The sequence below is a fragment of the Anser anser genome (genome assembly GCF_964211835.1).
Source record: "Anser anser genome assembly, contig: HAP1_SCAFFOLD_32, whole genome shotgun sequence".
Lineage (NCBI taxonomy): Eukaryota > Metazoa > Chordata > Aves > Anseriformes > Anatidae > Anser > Anser anser.
Window position 1 is genome coordinate 3,506,559 of NW_028154148.1, and position 16,652 is coordinate 3,523,210.

The 16,652-nt window shown below is 49.6% G+C and overlaps 1 protein-coding gene across 1 annotated transcript; it reads right to left on the reverse strand.

The window, feature by feature from the left end:
- Positions 1-4,880: 4,880 nt before the first annotated feature.
- On the reverse strand, positions 4,881-8,344 carry LOC310890548 (olfactory receptor 14C36-like; the record flags this gene model as incomplete). Its single annotated transcript, XM_083852875.1, has 1 exon — positions 4,881-8,344. The coding sequence occupies exon 1, from the start codon at positions 5,919-5,921 to the stop codon at positions 4,881-4,883; it is 1,041 nt and encodes a 346-aa protein (XP_083709001.1). The 5' UTR covers positions 5,922-8,344.
- Between the last annotated feature and the right edge of the window lie 8,308 nt (positions 8,345-16,652).

Sequence of the window (16,652 nt, forward strand, 5' to 3'; positions counted from 1 at the left end):
GGGAGAGGGCAAAGCCTCTCTGAAAAAGAGGCTGAAACTGAGAAAGGTCCCTCCGCTGCCCCGTGGTGTGACAGGGCCAGGGTGGGGCAGCTGACCTTTATTTGATGTAGTTCTTGTGTAATTTGCATTGGTGAAAAATGGTAAATGGATGTTTAGGTGTCTCCTAGGAAGAAGGGAGAGTGTCTTGGGATCCCAATGGCCATTTCAAATTTAGGTCTGTCCCAAGAAACGACTGAAGAAGGAATTTGCCTTGATAGGTTTCCTGTGCTGCACTGGGCTGCAGTTACAGGGACAAAGACCACTGCTGGCAGTGGAGGTGCCCGGGAAACATCACCTGTCTCCACCTTATCCACCAACGGGCTCTGGTCTCCTGCAGGTCCTTTCAGACAGCTTCCATTCCAGGGAATTACTCTAAATGCACCAGAGCCTCTGGAGGCCTAATGATTTCATTGAAAGCAGAACCAGGAAATGGGATTTCAAGGAAATATTTCAAATGTGAGTAAACTACTCTGAAGACCTTGGCACTGGTTGATTATGGTCAGACAGCAAAGCTCTGCCTCAGTACCCAGTATTTTCTTCAGTACCTAAGCCATAAAGCAACTACTCATTACCTCAAATGATTCAATCCCTTCCATAAAATGTCGCACAGTGTAGTTTCTCTCATGAAGAAATAGGCATTTTCAGGACGTATATTCGTCACAGAAAAAGAAATACTGGTGTTCCCCTGTACTTGCATTGTCATCGCTTTGTCTATCATGGTGTGCTCCCTCATCTCCCAGGTACATCCACCTGTCTTGATTAAACAGTCCATGTTGAATGTCCCCTTTCCAGCTGCCTGTCTGGACCTATGCACTTCCCATGGTTCTCCTGGCTTGCCCTCCGCTTCCTCCTGGATCACTCAGACCGCCCTCACCAACCCAGGTGCTGCTTTGAGCTTCAGGGAGTTGAAGCTTGCCCATCTATCTGCAGTCTGTCTAACTGTGTCCTTAGAAAGCTCATCATCATTTATCATTGAATTAATATCATATGGATTAATTCTAATCTTAACACTTATAATTTCCGGTCTGTCAGTATAAAAGACTTCTGGTACAGTTACCCTTTTGGGAACATAAACCTCACAGGAGGCACACAGGATGAGGAGCTTGCTTTGCTTTTGGAAGATTGCTGCATGTTTTCCTGTTGTTTGGTTTGAAATAAGGAGAAACCCTTCTGCGCCTGTGTGCATCCAGGTCTCTAAGGCAAGCAGGAGGGTGCTGGTGCAAAGGAGCTGTAACATCCAGCTGCAGACTTCTGTGCCAAAGTCTGGTGGAAGGAGAAGTGATGCAAGCACCAAAGAGAGAAATGTCAGGGCTGGGGTGGTGAGGAGCAAGGTTCTCCATGCAGTGTCAGACCTCAAGAGTCTGCTTTTCCTCCCAATACAGGTCTCCAAAGGAGACACCCTGGATCACTATCAGTTAGAGAATAATGCTCCAAACTGAAATCCAGCTAAAGGCATCCTTTAAGATGAGAAAAGATTTTTTTTCAGGTGCTTCTTGAAATCTTCCTCCTTAACTACACCATGAAAGCTCCCCAATTAGCTCCACAAGTCTTGAAGACTTGAAGAAAATTCTGGGAGAGATATGTCTGCTTAGGACGTTCTGCATTTTAATGAGTTCCGTGGTGTATTTTGGTGCTCAGTCTATGAAGCTCAGGTACTGAGAGGAGAATGATGTAACCGCTTGAGAAAGTAAAGTCAGGAGGAAAAGTTGAAGTGACTTGGAGTATTAATGGGCCCCACTGAGGGCTGTTCCTAACAAAGCCTCCCCAGGGACTTGTTAGGGCAGATAATTGGAGGCCATGATTGCAGACAGGCAAAGCGCTGTGCTGAGAAAAGTCTTGGTTGGTTTTGGTGAAGCAGAAGGGCCAAGGCCTGACCCCAGCCCCTGGGAGGGGAGATCCTGCACCCCCCCGTCTGGCTCAGGGCTCTTCTCGGGGTCTGTATGATGTGGTGGGCAGTGTGATGCCACGAGAAGAACTTCATTAGGACACCTCCCCACCCCTGCACAGGGTATCAAGGAAGCAGTGAGGCTCCATTGCAATGACTATATCTTGTCTCCTCAGAAGCTCTAGCCAAAGGGACAAAAAAGTCAGGGCTGTTGGGGCCTTCCATTCTTGCCAGCACCCTCTGCCTTCTCCTCTGCAGGCTTTCCTATGTTGTTCCACTCCTTGCCCTATTTCCTTGAAGTCTGCAGACACCCATCTCTTTCCACCGCCTTGCTCTCATCCCAGCATTTCCATCATTTCACCAGTGTCTCATCAATCCTCACCAGCTGTTCCTTGAAACATAAAGCTAGAGTCTGATATTTGAGTGACCTGTGTCACCACAGCACTACTCTTTGAGGTACATTTCTTCCTCCTCCTTGCCAGTACCAACCTTCCAAGGGGCACTTTGTGGCAGTTTTTTCTCTCCTGCTCTTTCCTACTACCAAAGAAAGCTCCATCAGGGTGGCAACCACTCCTGAAGGAGGCATCCCAACCCATCAGGCTCCTTGCGGCCTGTCAGCCAAGCAGACAGAAGTCACCTCAGCAGCATCTCCCAAGGCCTGGGCCTGCTGCTGGCCTTGCAGCTTCTTGGCTAGACACAGCCAAGCCTTGTGCCTCCTGCTGTCCAGTCCTAGCCTCAAGCAGAAGGGACAGGACAAGCCCTATGCGGGCCTTCTTTCTGTCTGGGTCCTCCTGGGCATGGAGGCAGAGGGGATCCCACAGGCAGCATGCCAAGCAGGGGCCTTCTGCTGGCCTAGCAGGGCCACTGGCAGATGTCAGCCCCAAAGTGCCGATCCCAGGGAGAAGCCAAGGCTGACCTGCCACCTCCAGACACAAGGCACCTCACAGTCCCTTTGCGTGACACGTTCCTGCTGCTGCCCTATCAGCTGCAGAGACAGAAGTGACCTCCCAGTCACTGCCCCAGTCCCATTCCTCCTGCTGGGGCAGGAGATCCTGAGGCAGAGCTGAGCTCAGCAGAGCATTCCCACCCATCTCCTCCTTGTGGCCCACAAGCTGATCAGATCCATGGCCCCTCACATCCATCTCTGAATGCCATGTGACTGCAGAGATGTCTCACAATTCCTGCCCTGCCATAAGGGGCCAAGCAAGTTAAATTAAGTTTTAGGAGAGGGGCTGAAGGTGATGATTTTAATGTACAGGAGGACAGGGTTTGGATGTTAGTTGTTCATGTATGGCATTAGGGACTACGGAGAACCTGTCTGGGTGAGAGCTTAAGCAAATATTTAGTGGGAGGGTTTGGTGTTGTGCTTGGGGTGTCAGGTCTGTGGTTAGGGGATGGGCAGGTTTTGTGGTTTTTGGGTTTTGTTTATTTTTTTGTTTGTTTGTTGTTTAACCCTAGACTTCTAGGTTTAAATAGAGCAATTACAAGCTAGTGCTAAGGGCAGGGATCAAGGTAAGCAAGAGAGTAAAGGTAAGGGAAAGAGGCTATGGGCTGAGTTTTGGCTTCAGTGCATACTTTGAGCTCAGGCATAAGAGTAGTGGATCCCTGTCAGGGTGTGGAGTTGCATTTAAATTTAGGAATTAAGTTTACTTTTTGAAGCCGGTGAAGGGCCTCGTGACTGTTTTCAGTCACAGTTACAGCAGCATCAGCATAACCTGAACCTTCTGACCTCTACAAAATCCTTAATTTCTGCTGGCCAAGACCCTATTCCCTCCTCCAAATCTCACATCTCTCCTGTCCTGGGTTTCTCCTGACCTCCCCATATCAGTCATCTTCTTAGGGGCGTGTTGATGATGGCTTTCGTGATCTCAGCTTATCCATCACACCTCTGTTGGCTACTCTATTTCTGAGAAAAGTGGCACTGAAGACACGATGGAAAAGGACACAAAAGTCCATCAGAGCACCCTGCACAATGTGCCCAGCAGCTCTGCACCTCCAGAAATGTGCTGTTCCTGCCTACAAGTTTTCTTTCCAGAATGGCTCCTATGGATCCAGGGTAACTTTTCCCAGGCCCTCACTTCCCCAGGCCACACCACTCTTCCCACAGGCCCCACGTGTCTCTCCAACCCTCCCCTCTTCCCCTGCAGTAGTGGCACCTCACCGCAGCAGGCTGGTGCATCTCCAGGCTCAGGGGTGTTTCCTGAGGGCCTGCCCCGTGTGGGGAGTGGCGGGGAGGAAGAGAGCAAGGTCAGCTCCTGGGGCATGGCTGAGCACAGCCCAGCCATCCCGCACCGCGGGCAGGCCCCTTCTCCCAGGCTGAGGCACACACGCAAGGTGGACACTTCTCCATCAGCCCAGCTTCGCGCAGGGCCCTTCAGCCCTGCCCCTGTCCTGGGACTCGCCTCCTCCTCCTCCACCCACAGACATACGTTGCTTTCCATTTGGGGACCCAGGCGGGACTTTAAGGATCTGCTAAAGCCCTGAATTTCCATGTTTTTCATAGTCTTCACACAAGTCTTCCTCCTGCCATCCCCACTGCCTAGCCCTGCCTTCCAGGTGGAACTCAGTAACGTGGTGCTCAGCACAGGGGGAACACACTGGAAGGCAAAAGAGAGCAGGAGTTGAAAGGCCACGTCCTGCTGCTGGCCATGGCCATGGCTCCAGTGAAGCAGCAGGGGCCCTGAGCCCCTCCTGCGTGCTGGGGCTGCTCCCCCAGCTCCAAAGGAGATGGGAAGAGATGGCAGCTGAGTGCAATGAACTTCTGATGACTTCCTTATTGGGTATATCTATACAGGAAACTGGTATCTCTGGGAAAATGATTAACAAATAGGAAAATAAAAAATATATTATTTAAATCAGAAACAATATTTTCAGAATATAATAATACAGACAAATATTAACAAAAATTGTCTTACTTTTTTGAGGAAACATAGGAATTTTGATTTTATGCATATTATTATATGTAAATATATTGAAGAATTGTGTATTCTAGAACTGTCTTCACTGAATTCCTTAGTTCCCTATTCCTGATGCTGTAGATGAGGGGGTTCACTGCTGGAGGCACCACTGAGTACAGAAATGACAACACCAGGTCCATGGATGGGGAAGAGATGGAGGGGGGCTTCAGGTAGGCAAATAGGACAGTGCTGACAAACAGGGAGACCACGGCCATGTGAGGGAGGCACGTGGAAAAGGCTTTGTGCCGGCCCTGCTCAGAGGGCATCCTCAGCACTGCCCTGAAGATCTGCACATAGGAGAGCACAATGAAAACAAAACAGCCAATACCTAAACCGAAGGTGATTGCATTAAGCCCAACTTCCCTGAGGTAGGCATCTGAGCAGGAGAGCTTGAGGATCTGGGGGATTTCACAGAAGAACTGGTCCACAGCATTGCCTTGGCAGAGGGGGACAGAAAATGTATTAGCTGTGTGCAGGACAGCATTGAGAAAGCCACTGCCCCAGGCAGCTGCTGCCATCTGGGCACAAGCTCTGCTGCCCACGAGGCTCCCGTAGTGCAGGGGCTTGCAGATGGCAAGGTAGCGGTCGTAGGACATGATGGTGAGAAAAGAATACTCTGCTCCAAGCAAGAATACTAAAAAGAGGACTTGGACAGCACATCCTTGATAGAAGATGGCCCTGGTGTCCCAGAGGGCATTGGCCATGGCTTTGGGCAGAGTGGTGGAGATGCAGCCCAGGTCGAGGAGGGCGAGGTTGAGGAGGAAGAAGTACATGGGGGTGTGGAGGCGGTGGTCGCAGGCTACGGCGGTGAGGATGAGGCCGTTGCCCAGGAGGGCAGCCAGGTAGATGCCCAGGAAGAGCCCGAAGTGCAGGAGCTGCAGCTCCCGCGTGTCTGCGAATGCCAGCAGGAGGAACTCGCTCACAGAGCTGCTGTTGGACATCTGCTTTTTTGGGGATGTGGTCCTGCACAAAGAGAAAGAATAGTAATAATGTACAACAGACTTACCAGAGGAAAATTTAATTTTCTCATTAAAAAACATCAAGAGGATTGTCCAATTGCAGGCAGTTATTTTGAAGTTCCCTTTAATGACTTCCAACTGCTTCTTAGTTTCTCTGCAAGAAGAGTACTCTTCTGTGGGCAATGGAAGAATCAGTCGTGCACTACAGCTCAAGGTAACAACATGGTAGGAACATGGTGTAGTCTCAGATTCACTTCACTCCTGATATAGAAGAGATTTCCCCAGTTTTGCTCCTAGTTCATCACAGAGCAGAAATGTGGAGATTTATTTATGTATTTGTTTCTTTGTTTGTTTGATTTGTACTCTTTGTTCAGCTGCCCCACCACACCTGAGGAGTGTTTCTAAGGCATAAACCCTGGGCGTTCTGCTGCACTCCAAGTGAAGCCCTGTAGGTCCTCAGAGTCACAGATACTGCCTTGTTAGAGCAGAGTGCCCTTCAGAGAGGAGAGGCAGTCAGTCCATCAGTCCTGGTCTCATCTGCCCTGTGTTGGCAGGTCTTTGAGCTCCAGGACAATTCTCCTCCTATGTTCCTAGAGTTGTAGAATCCTCTAGAAGCTGTAGAATATCCTGACTTGGAAGGGTTCCACAAGGATCATCAGATCCCACCCCTGAATCTGTACATGAACACCCAAAAATCAGTCCATATGCCTGAGGGGGTTGCCCAAATATTTGTTGAATTCTGACAGCCTCAGCGCTGTGAACACTTCCCTGGGGTAGCTGTTCCAGTGCCTACAGAAGCTGGCTGCTGCTGAGTTTTTCTAAAAGAGAAATCGTGGGCATTTCTCCTGCACTTGAAGGGAAACTTTGTGGATCCTCAGAAAAAAGGGACGGGTCCTGTAGTGCAGTGTCCTTTAGTGATGACAGGCAATCTGTCCATCAGTGCTGGTCTCAGCTGCCCTGTGAGAGCTGCAGGAAAGCTGTACTCAGTTGTTCATCTGAAAAGAACCAGGACACTGCTGAGAGCAGAGGAATCCAGGCTCCAAGTGCCCATCTCCAGACCCCTCACCCTGTCCCCGTACTCCCCTTCCCCCAAGCACCCCGAGGGCTCACTCCATGGGCATGTGAAACCCCCATCCCCAGGCAGCCTGGGAACAAGAGCAGCAGCAGCACGGCCAGGTGGAGAAGCCAGGAGGAATGGCAGCGTGCTGCTGCCAGGGGAGGCAAGGCCAGGGAGGGACAGACGGACACTCAGCACACCCTCCTGTGCTGCAGCTCTGCCTGCAGAGGAGGCAGCTCCTGCTCACTGCAAACGATCTGTGCTCACCTCAAGCCTGCAGACACCTTCCAAAGGCAGGGGGTATCAGGGCTTTTGTAGCTCATAAAGATCAGCTAGGATAAAGCCTGAGAGGACCACAATGATGATGTTGGTGCAGTCTGTGGGCTGATGTGTGGGAAGGGACTTTATGAAGTTCATTGATGACATATTGGTCCCTCACTGCCATGTTCCGGGAGTCTCAGTCTCCTGCAAAATCCTGACAACTCATTACCATGAAACCTGCCTCCCTTCCACTGCAGGAATCTGAAAGCACATCCAACAGAAAAAGTCTTGCCTTTCTGGTAGCCCCTGCCTTGGTCTTTCTCTTGAAAAATGCAATCATAAATGCCATTCTCTAAAGCATTTTCTACTAATTTCTGGAGAAACAGAGAGACAACTATCCCGACAGATGCTGTCAGGCATCGGATGTGCCAGCTGTAGAAGACCCCTCTGGCAACCCCACCTGCATGGCCCTGCTGCCAGAGACTCACGGTGCCAAGGGCCTGCAGATCTGTCCTGCCACACGCTGCCCTCTGTTGCTGCGCTCCTCACTGCCTCCAAGCCCTCTCTCCTTCTCTCCTGTCCCCGTGCCAGCTGCGGTCAGAGCCCCCAGCCCTGCTGCGCTGTGCACAGGAGCTGCTCCTGGGCACAGCTGTCTCTCTGCAGCTCTGCCCGCTTGCTACGAGCTCCCCATTGGGCCCAGGAGCCCAGCCCAGCTCAGCAGCATAGCACCCGACCATGGCATCGCTTGCTCTGTGCCATTGGGCTCCCTCGAGGTGTCCCCAAGGCCTCAGGGCTGACAGCTCCCGAAGGCAGCAGGATCTCTGCTGGGCTGTGGTGTCTAAAGCAGGCTGACATCATCGCCGACTGCTCCTCTTTGTAGAAGTCAGAGACTGATTTTTACAAGTGTGATTTGTGCTGTTGGACTGTGGTTGTCAAACACATTGTGCTTTAACCCGTCAGCCACCTTAGCACCACACAGATGTTAGTTGACACCCACACCCAAAAGATAATGGGCTGAAATAAAGGTAGTTTAAATGGACAGAAATTGAAGAGATAGTAATAACTTTAAAAATACTACTAATAAATAATAATAATTTCTATTTTTATTATTATTATATGTATAAAGCAAGTGATGCACAATGCAATTGGTCATCACCCACTGACCGATGCCCAACCTTTCCCCAAGCAGGAGTCCCCCTGAACCTGACCAGCCTGCATTAGGATCTCCTGTGCAGGTCCCTTGACCTTACTTTGGTTTAGGGCAATACAAGCTTTCAGAAGGATTAGGACTATTTTCTTCCCTTTCTCAAATACTTCTGGAGCTGTGTTGCCCCATGTGAGGGTGACATCAATGTACTGGAGGTGTTCAGGAGTTTCCCCCTCTTCCAGGGCAGTCTGGATCAGCCAATGGCAAATGGTAGGGCTGTGTTTCTACCCCTGGCGCAGGCCATTCCAGGTGGACAGGACGCCCCTCCAACTGAAAGCAAAGTGCGGCCTTCACACTGCTGCCAAAGGGATGGAGAAAAATGCATTAGCAGTATTAATTGTGGCATAGCGCTTGGCTGCCTTTGACTGCAGTTCGTACTGAATGAAGTTCTAGCATGCCCAGCACAGCAGCACTCAGCGGTGGTGTGACTTCATTCAGGCCACAGAAGCCCACCGTTCTCTTCCACTCACCATTAGAATTTTGCACTGTCCATATGGGACTCCTAAAGGGTGAGCAAGTGTTGCTGATCACCCGTTGGCTCTGCAGTCAATGAACCAGCTCATGCATGGGAATCAGGGAGTCTCTGTGAGTGCAATACTGCCTCAGGTGCACTGTTGTGGTAGCGATTGGCACCTGCTGCCCATTGGCCATCAGCACCTGCACAGCAGAAAGGTCCTGTGAGAGAGTGGGCAAGGTAGACAACTGTTTGATGTCCTCCATCTCCAAGGGAGTCATGCCCAAAGTCCATCTAGTAAACGTTTGGATCTTTGAAGTACACTCTCTTGATTTAGTCAGTGCCAAGGTTGCACAGAGCCTCCAGGCCAGTCCCAATGGGTTGCTTTTGCCACTCCTTCCCAGCTAGGCTCACTTCAGCCTCCAGTACAGTTAACTCTTGGGTTTGACGTGCCAGGCCAATACTCCTCAGAGTCCAATACACCCGATTGTCCCCTTCCTCCCCCTGGATGGAGGCTGGGCCCCTCTAGTCCTGCTCATAGTATTCATTACTCTGTTTGGAGGACTGTCTGCTAGAAACTGGAGCAGTAATTTTCTCAGAAGAACCACTTTTTTGCGAATGCTTTTCCTTGCACTTCATGTATCCCTGCCTCTAGGGTGGAGGTAGGGCAGATTTTTGCATCCTGTTTTCTTATGGCCTTTCCGTGGTCACACAGTTAAAACCACAGGGTGGCACATAGTATGCACGCACTATATCAACTTTCTTGAGCAGAGGGATGCTTACACCTGATAGCCGAGCTATTGGTTCGTGCAGGTGGGGAGGAACATGTATCCTCTTGTAGTTCTATCATCTCGGGAGAATGTTTCTCTCTAGACGAGATGCAGGCCCATAGGGAAGAAGAGAGACTTTCATTGTAATGCTGTAGTTGGCTACATCCAACTACATCCGATTCATCCATGTGGGTTCCTCTTGGTCTTTCCAGGTCATTACTGCCAATGAGCTGGCATATGGTGATGGTGTGCTCTGTACAAAATTCTGCCACATGGGTCATGGGCACTCGACTTCATCTGGAACTTTGGACAGCTGTTTGTTGTCTAGGTCACTATCAATCAGCTTCAGCATGGCTAATTCCCTCAGGTACTGGATACCCCTCTGCATGGTGGTCCACTTTCCTGGTTGACATACAAGATCTTTCTTGAAGGGAGAACTTTCCTTGACGCCTGACAGGATTAAATTCCTTGTGCCCTTTTCCAATGGCTTTGTCAATCACTCCTTCTCTAGAGGGGGATCCCAGCTGCTTGGCTTCCCTGCCCTCTAATTCCAGGCTATTGGCCCTGTTCTCCCAGCACGGGGGCAGCCAGGTGACAATGTGTTCACCAAGATGATGGCTGAAATCTTTTCCCTTATCTCATAGCTTACCCTGGGAAAGGGATCACGTGGTTTCTGATGTTTAGGTGATTTCTTCTTCTTTGTCCTCCTGCTTCCATGGTGGACCTTCTTTGGTGAAACCTGCCTTATCTTCTTCTTCCTCCTTTCTTGTCTGGGTAGGAGTTTCTTCACTTTCTAAAGAAAAACTGACTTCCGCACCCATTGTTTTCTCTTTAATAAAGAGGCAACCAATAGTGGCACAGGCTGGTTCTCTGGCCCAGCCATGGGGCCCATTTCAGGGGCTGGAGTGGCTGCAGGGCCCATCACAGGAGTTGTTCTGGCTGCAGGGCCTTTCAGAGGAGTTGGAGTGGCTGCAGTGCATATCGCAGTTTTTGGAGTGGCTCTAGGGCCTGTCACAGGGGTTGGTTTAAATTTAGGCCCATCTCAGGGGGTGTGGTGCTTGAAGGAGACTGAAGTCATCACCGACTGCCCTTCCCTGAACACAGGAGAGACGAATTTTACAAGTGCGATTTGTGCTATTAGAGTGTGGTTGTCAAACATGTTGTCCTTTAACCTGGCAAGTAGCTCAGCACCACACAGCAGTTAGCTCACACCAACCCCCCAAATGCTTATGTGTTGAGATAAGGGCAGTTTAATGGACCGAAAGGGAAGAGAAATAATAATAATAGTAGCTTTTATGATGATGATGATGATGATGATGATGATGATATTTATTATTTTTATTATTGTTATGTACAAAGCAAGCTGTGCACAGTGCAATTGCTCATTACTTACTGATGTCCAGCCTGTCCCCAACTGGTAGAACATTGTGGTAACCACCTGCACCTGCTCTTCTTTGACCTTCAACGACTCCACAAACAGAAGGCTCCTCCCAGAGACTGGGCAAGGTAGACAACTCTTCAATATCCTCTGTCTCCAAGGCAGCTGTCCCAAAACCCCACCTGTAACCTTTTGGATCTTTGAAGTACCCCCTCGTGGGGAAGTCTATGTCAAGGTTTCATAGATCAACATTCTTCTTCCTCCTTTCTTTTCTGGGTAGTAGTTCTTTTCCATTCTAAGGAGCCTGATTTTCACACCCATTGTTTTCTCCTGCATATAGAGGCAACGGATACTGGCACAGGTTGGCGCTGTGGCCTAGCAAGACCAGACCTGGGGGGTCTGGTCTAGTCCCCAGACTAGACCTGGGGCCTGTCCCAGGGGCTGGAGTGGCTGCAGGACATGTCAGAGGTGTTGGAGTAGCTGCAGGGCCTGTCACTGGGGTTGGACTGGCAGAGTGGAGAGGCATCAGTGAAATCCTGGCAATACCAGAGTGAGAGCCAGGTGGGGAAGAGAAGTGGCTGTCTGCAGCCTTCAGAGAGGTGTGGGACAGCACAGGAAAGCCTGCAGAGGAGAAGGCAGAGGGCTCTGACAAGAATGGAAGGCCGCAGCAGCACTGACATCTTTGTCTCCGCAGCCATGGCTTATGAGGAGACGTGTTATACTCATGGCACTGGGACCATGTATTTTCCTTTCAACCATGTGCAGACACTGGGAGGTGTCATACCATTGTCCTTCACATGATATTATGGGCATAGTCCCCTACCCCACAGACCCAGACCCCAGGAAGAGCCCTGAGTGAGACATGGGGTTGCAGGATCAGTACTCAAGTGGCTGGCGTCAGGCCTTGGCCCTTCTGCTTCACCAAAACAAACCGAGACTTTTCTCAGCACAGCGCTTTGCCTGTCTGTAATCACGGCCTCCAGTTAGCTGCCCTAACAATTCCCTGGGGAGGCTTTGTTAGTAACAGACTAGAATAGCCAACAGAGTGTATAGTGTACTCTAATACTACAGGATTGAGTAACCAACAGAGGTGAGACAGGTACTCTGGTGTAATGAAAGCCATCAGAAAGCTGATCCCAGTTAGATGACTGCTATGGGGAGGTCAGGAGTATCCTGGCAAGGATATATGTGAGATTTGGGGGAGGGAAGAGGAAGGGAAGAGTAGCTCGGAAGCTTCCTTTCTAGAGGTTAGAGGGTTCATGTAATGTTGATGCTTCTGTAACACTGACTTCAAACCGTCTTCTCTGTCCCTTACACTATTTTCAAGAGTAACAATAATCCCTCAACATAAACATTAGTCCACCACCCTGATAGGAATCCACTACTCTAATGCAGAAGTCAAAGTATCACTTCTAGGAAAACTCAGCCCATAGCCCCTTTCCCTTACCTTTCCTTTCTTGCTCACCCTAATCACTGCCCTTAACACTAACATTGAAATGCTCTATTTAAACCCAGACTTTCTGACAAACCTACACAAAACCCTTAACCATAGTGCATGCCCATACCCTAACCAGAGACCTGACTCCACAAGCAGAAATCCAAAAACACCCACTAAAATTTTGCTTAATCTCTAACCCAGAAAGTGAAAAACACGTACCGAGGGGGCTCTGTAGGTCAGCTACGTCTCCCATAGGTCAGCTCTGCCTCAGGATCTCCTGCCCCAGCAGGAGGAATGGGACTGGGGCAGTGACTGGGAGGTCACTTCTGTCTCTGCAGCTGATAGGGCAGCAGCAGGAACGTGTCACGCAAAAGGACTGTGAGGTCCCTTATGTCTGGAGGTGGCAGGTCAGCCTTGGCTTCTCCCTTGGATGTGCACTTTGGGGCTGACATCTGCCAGTGGCCCTGCTAGGCCAGCAGAAGGCCCCTGCTTGGCATGCTGCCTGTGGGATCCCCTCTGCCTCCATCCCCAGGAGGACCCAGACACAAAGAAGGCCCGCACAGGGGTTGTCCTGTCCCTTCTGCTTGAGGCCAGGACTGGACAGCAGGAGGCACAAGGCTTGGCTGTGTCTAGCCAAGAAGCTGCAAGGCCAGCAGCAGGCCCAGGCCTTGGAAGATGCTGCTGAGGTGACTTCTGTCTGCTTGGCTGACAGGCCGCAAGGAGCCTGATGGGTTGGGATGCCTGCTTCAGGAGTGGTTTCCACCCTGATGGAGCTTTCTTTGGTAGTAGGAAAGAGCAGGAGAGAAAAATCTGGCACAAAGTACACCTTGGAAGGGTGGCACTGGCCGCAAGGAGGAAAAAAATATCCCTCAAATGGTAGTACTGTGGTGCGAGAGGTCACCCAAAGAGTATCTATTATCAGACTCTAGCTTTGTGTTTCAAGGAAGAGCTGATGAGGGTTGACGAGACATGGGTGAGATGATGGAAAGTCCTGGATGAGAGCAAGGTGTTGAACAGAGATGGGTGTTTGCAGACTTCAAGGAAATAGGGCAAAGTGTGGGACAGCGTAGGAAAGTCTGGAGAGGACAAAGAGGTGGGTGCTGGCAAGAATGGAAGGCCCCAACAGCTCTGAGGTTTTTGTCCCCTTGGCTAGAGCTTCTGAGGAGATGAGATACATTGCAGTGCAGCCTCTTTGCTTCCTTGCAACCCTGTGCAGAGGCGGGGAGGTGTCATACCAGTGTTCTTTTCGTGGCATCACACTGCCCACCACATCATACGGACCCCAAGAAGAGCCCTGAGCCAGACGTGGGGGTGCAGGATCTCCCCTCCAGTAGCTGGTATGAGGTCTTTGCTCTTCTGCTTCATCAAAATATTTCTCAGCACAGCGCTTTGCCTGTCTGGAATCATGGCGTCCAATTATCTGCTCTAACAAGTCCCTGGGGAGGCTTTGTTAGTAACAACCATCAGTGGGGCCCATTAATACTCCAAGTCACTTCAACTTTTCCTTCTGACTTTACTTTCCCAATCGATTGCATCATTCTCCTCTCAGTACCTGAGCTTCATAAATTCAGCACCAAAATATACCGTGGAACTCATTAAAATGAAGAAACTCCTAACACTTCTTACATAGTATTGTTCAAGACTTCAAGACTTGCACAGCTAATTGGAGAGCTTTCATGGTGTAGTTTAGGTTTGAAGATTTCAAAGAACACCTAATATTTTTTTTTTCTCATCTTAAAGGATGCTTTTAGTTTAATTTCGGTTTGGAACATTTCAGTTCACTGATTTATATTGATCCAGGGCGTATCCTTTGGGGAATTGCATAGATAGGAAAAGCAGACTCTTGAGATCTGACACTGCATGGACAACCACCCCAGCCCTGACATTTCTCCCGTTGTCTACTTGGTGCTTACGTCACTTTTCCTTCCACCAGACTTTGGCACAGAAGTCTGCAGCTGGATGTTAGAGCTCCTTTGCACCAGCTCCCACCTGCTTTCCTTAGAGACCTGGCTGCACTCAGGTGCAGAAGGGTTTTTCCTATTTCCAGCCAAAGAACGTGAAAACATGCTGCAATTATCCAAAAAACAAAGCAAGCTCATCATGTATGCCTCCTGTGAAGTTTACCTTCACAAAAGAACGACTGTAGTAGTATTTTATAGTGATAGATAGGAAATTAAAAATGATAGTGTTATTATTAATCCATATCATATGAATTCAATGAGAAATGATGAGGATCTTGGTAAGGAAACAATTAGACAGACTGCTGAGAGATGGGGAAGCTGAGCTGCTTCTATCTCAAAGCACAAAGCAGCAACTGGGTCAGTGAGAGCAGTCTGAATGATCAAAGAGTAAGGGGAGGGCAAACCAGGAGAATTATAGGAAGTGCGTAGATCCAGACAGGCAGCTGGAAAGCAGACATTCAACATGGACTGTTAAATCAAGACATGTGGATGTACCTGGAAGATGAGGGAGCACACCATGGTAGACTAATTGATGACAAAGCAAGTGCAGGTGAACTTCAGAATTTCTTCTCCTGCGATGAATATACATCCTAAAAATTCACGTCTTCGTGGCAGAAACTACACTGTGTGACATTTCATGGAAGGGATTAAATTATTTGAAGTGATGAGTAGTAGCTCTATTAGTTAATTACTAAAAAAATTAATGGGTATTGAGGCAGAGTTTTGCTGTCTGACCATAAGCAACCAGGGAAAACCACCAGAGACCCCTTTGTATTTGAGGTACTTCCATGGACTGTCAGCTTTCAGAAAGGACCTGCAGGAGACCAGAGACCCTTGAGGGATTCAGGTGGAGATAGACGGAGTTCCCAGGGCACCTCCACTGCCAGCAGTGGTCTTTGTCCCCGTAACTGCAGCCCAGTCCAGCACAGGAAACCTCTTCAAAGACAAACCCCTTCTACAGTGCACTCCTGGGATTAACTTAGATTTGAAATGGCCATTGGAAACCCATGATACTCTCCCTTAGTTCTACTAGACACTTGAACATCCATTTACTTTCCTGGGTCATCTTCCTCGGTCTTCTAGCAAAGTCAAGCTGAAAGACTCTTTCAGCTTTTTTCAGCTTTTCTTTTCAGCTCTTTTACTGGGGCCGGTCCTCTTTAATATCTTTATCGATGATCTGGATGAGGGCGTCCAGTGCACCCTCAGGAAGTTTGCAGATGACACCAAGCTAAGTGCGTGTGTCGATCTGCTCGAGGGAAGGAAGGCTCTCCAGGAGGATCTGGATAGGCTGGAGCGATGGGCTGAGGTCAACTGTATGAAGTTCAACAAGGCCAAGTGCCGGGTCCTGCACCTGGGGCGCAACAACCCCAAGCAGAGCTACAGGCTGGGAGATGAGTGGCTGGAAAGCTGCCTGGCCGAGAAGGACCTGGGAGTATTGGTTGATAGTCGGCTGAATATGAGCCAGCAGTGTGCCCAGGTGGCCAAGAAGGCCAACAGCATCCTGGCCTGTATAAGAAGCAGTGTGGCCAGCAGGTCTAGGGAAGTGATTGTGCCCCTGTACTCGGCTCTGGTGAGGCCGCACCTTGAGTACTGTGTTCAGTTTTGGGCCCCTCGCTACAGGAAGGACATGGACATGCTCAAGCGAGTCCAGAGAAGGGCGACCAAGCTGGTGAGGGGTCTGAAGAACAAGTCTTACGAGGAGCGGCTGAGGGAGCTGGGGTTGTTTAGCCTGGAGAAGAGGAGGCTCAGGGGCGACCTTATGGCTCTCTACAGGTACCTTAAAGGAGGCTGTAAAGAGGTGGGGGTTGGTCTGTTCTCCTACGTGCCTGGTGACAGGATGAGGGGGAATGGGCGAAAGTTGCGCCAGGGGAGTTTTAGGTTGGATGTTAGGAAGTACTTCTTTACCGAAAGGGTTATTAAGCATTGGAACGGGCTGCCCAGGGAGGTGGAGGAGTCACCATCCCTGGAGGTCTTTAAAAGACGTTTAGATGTAGAGCTTAGCGATATGGTTTAGTGGAGTACTTAGTGTTAGGTCGGAGGTTGGACTCGATGATCTTGAGGTCTCTTCCAACCTAGAAATCTGTGATACTGTGGTACTGTGATACTCAAGTACAGCACGCTTCAAATGGCTGAGCCAGAACCTATCAGCTTGCCCCCCTTTGGAAATGGTCCCCATCCAACTAGGGTTTTGAAAGTGAAAAATGTGAAATGACCCGTCAGGTCAATGTGCAGAGGAAGGGAAAGTCACACATATTGTACTGGAGTGTCAGAAGGCAAAAAGCATTG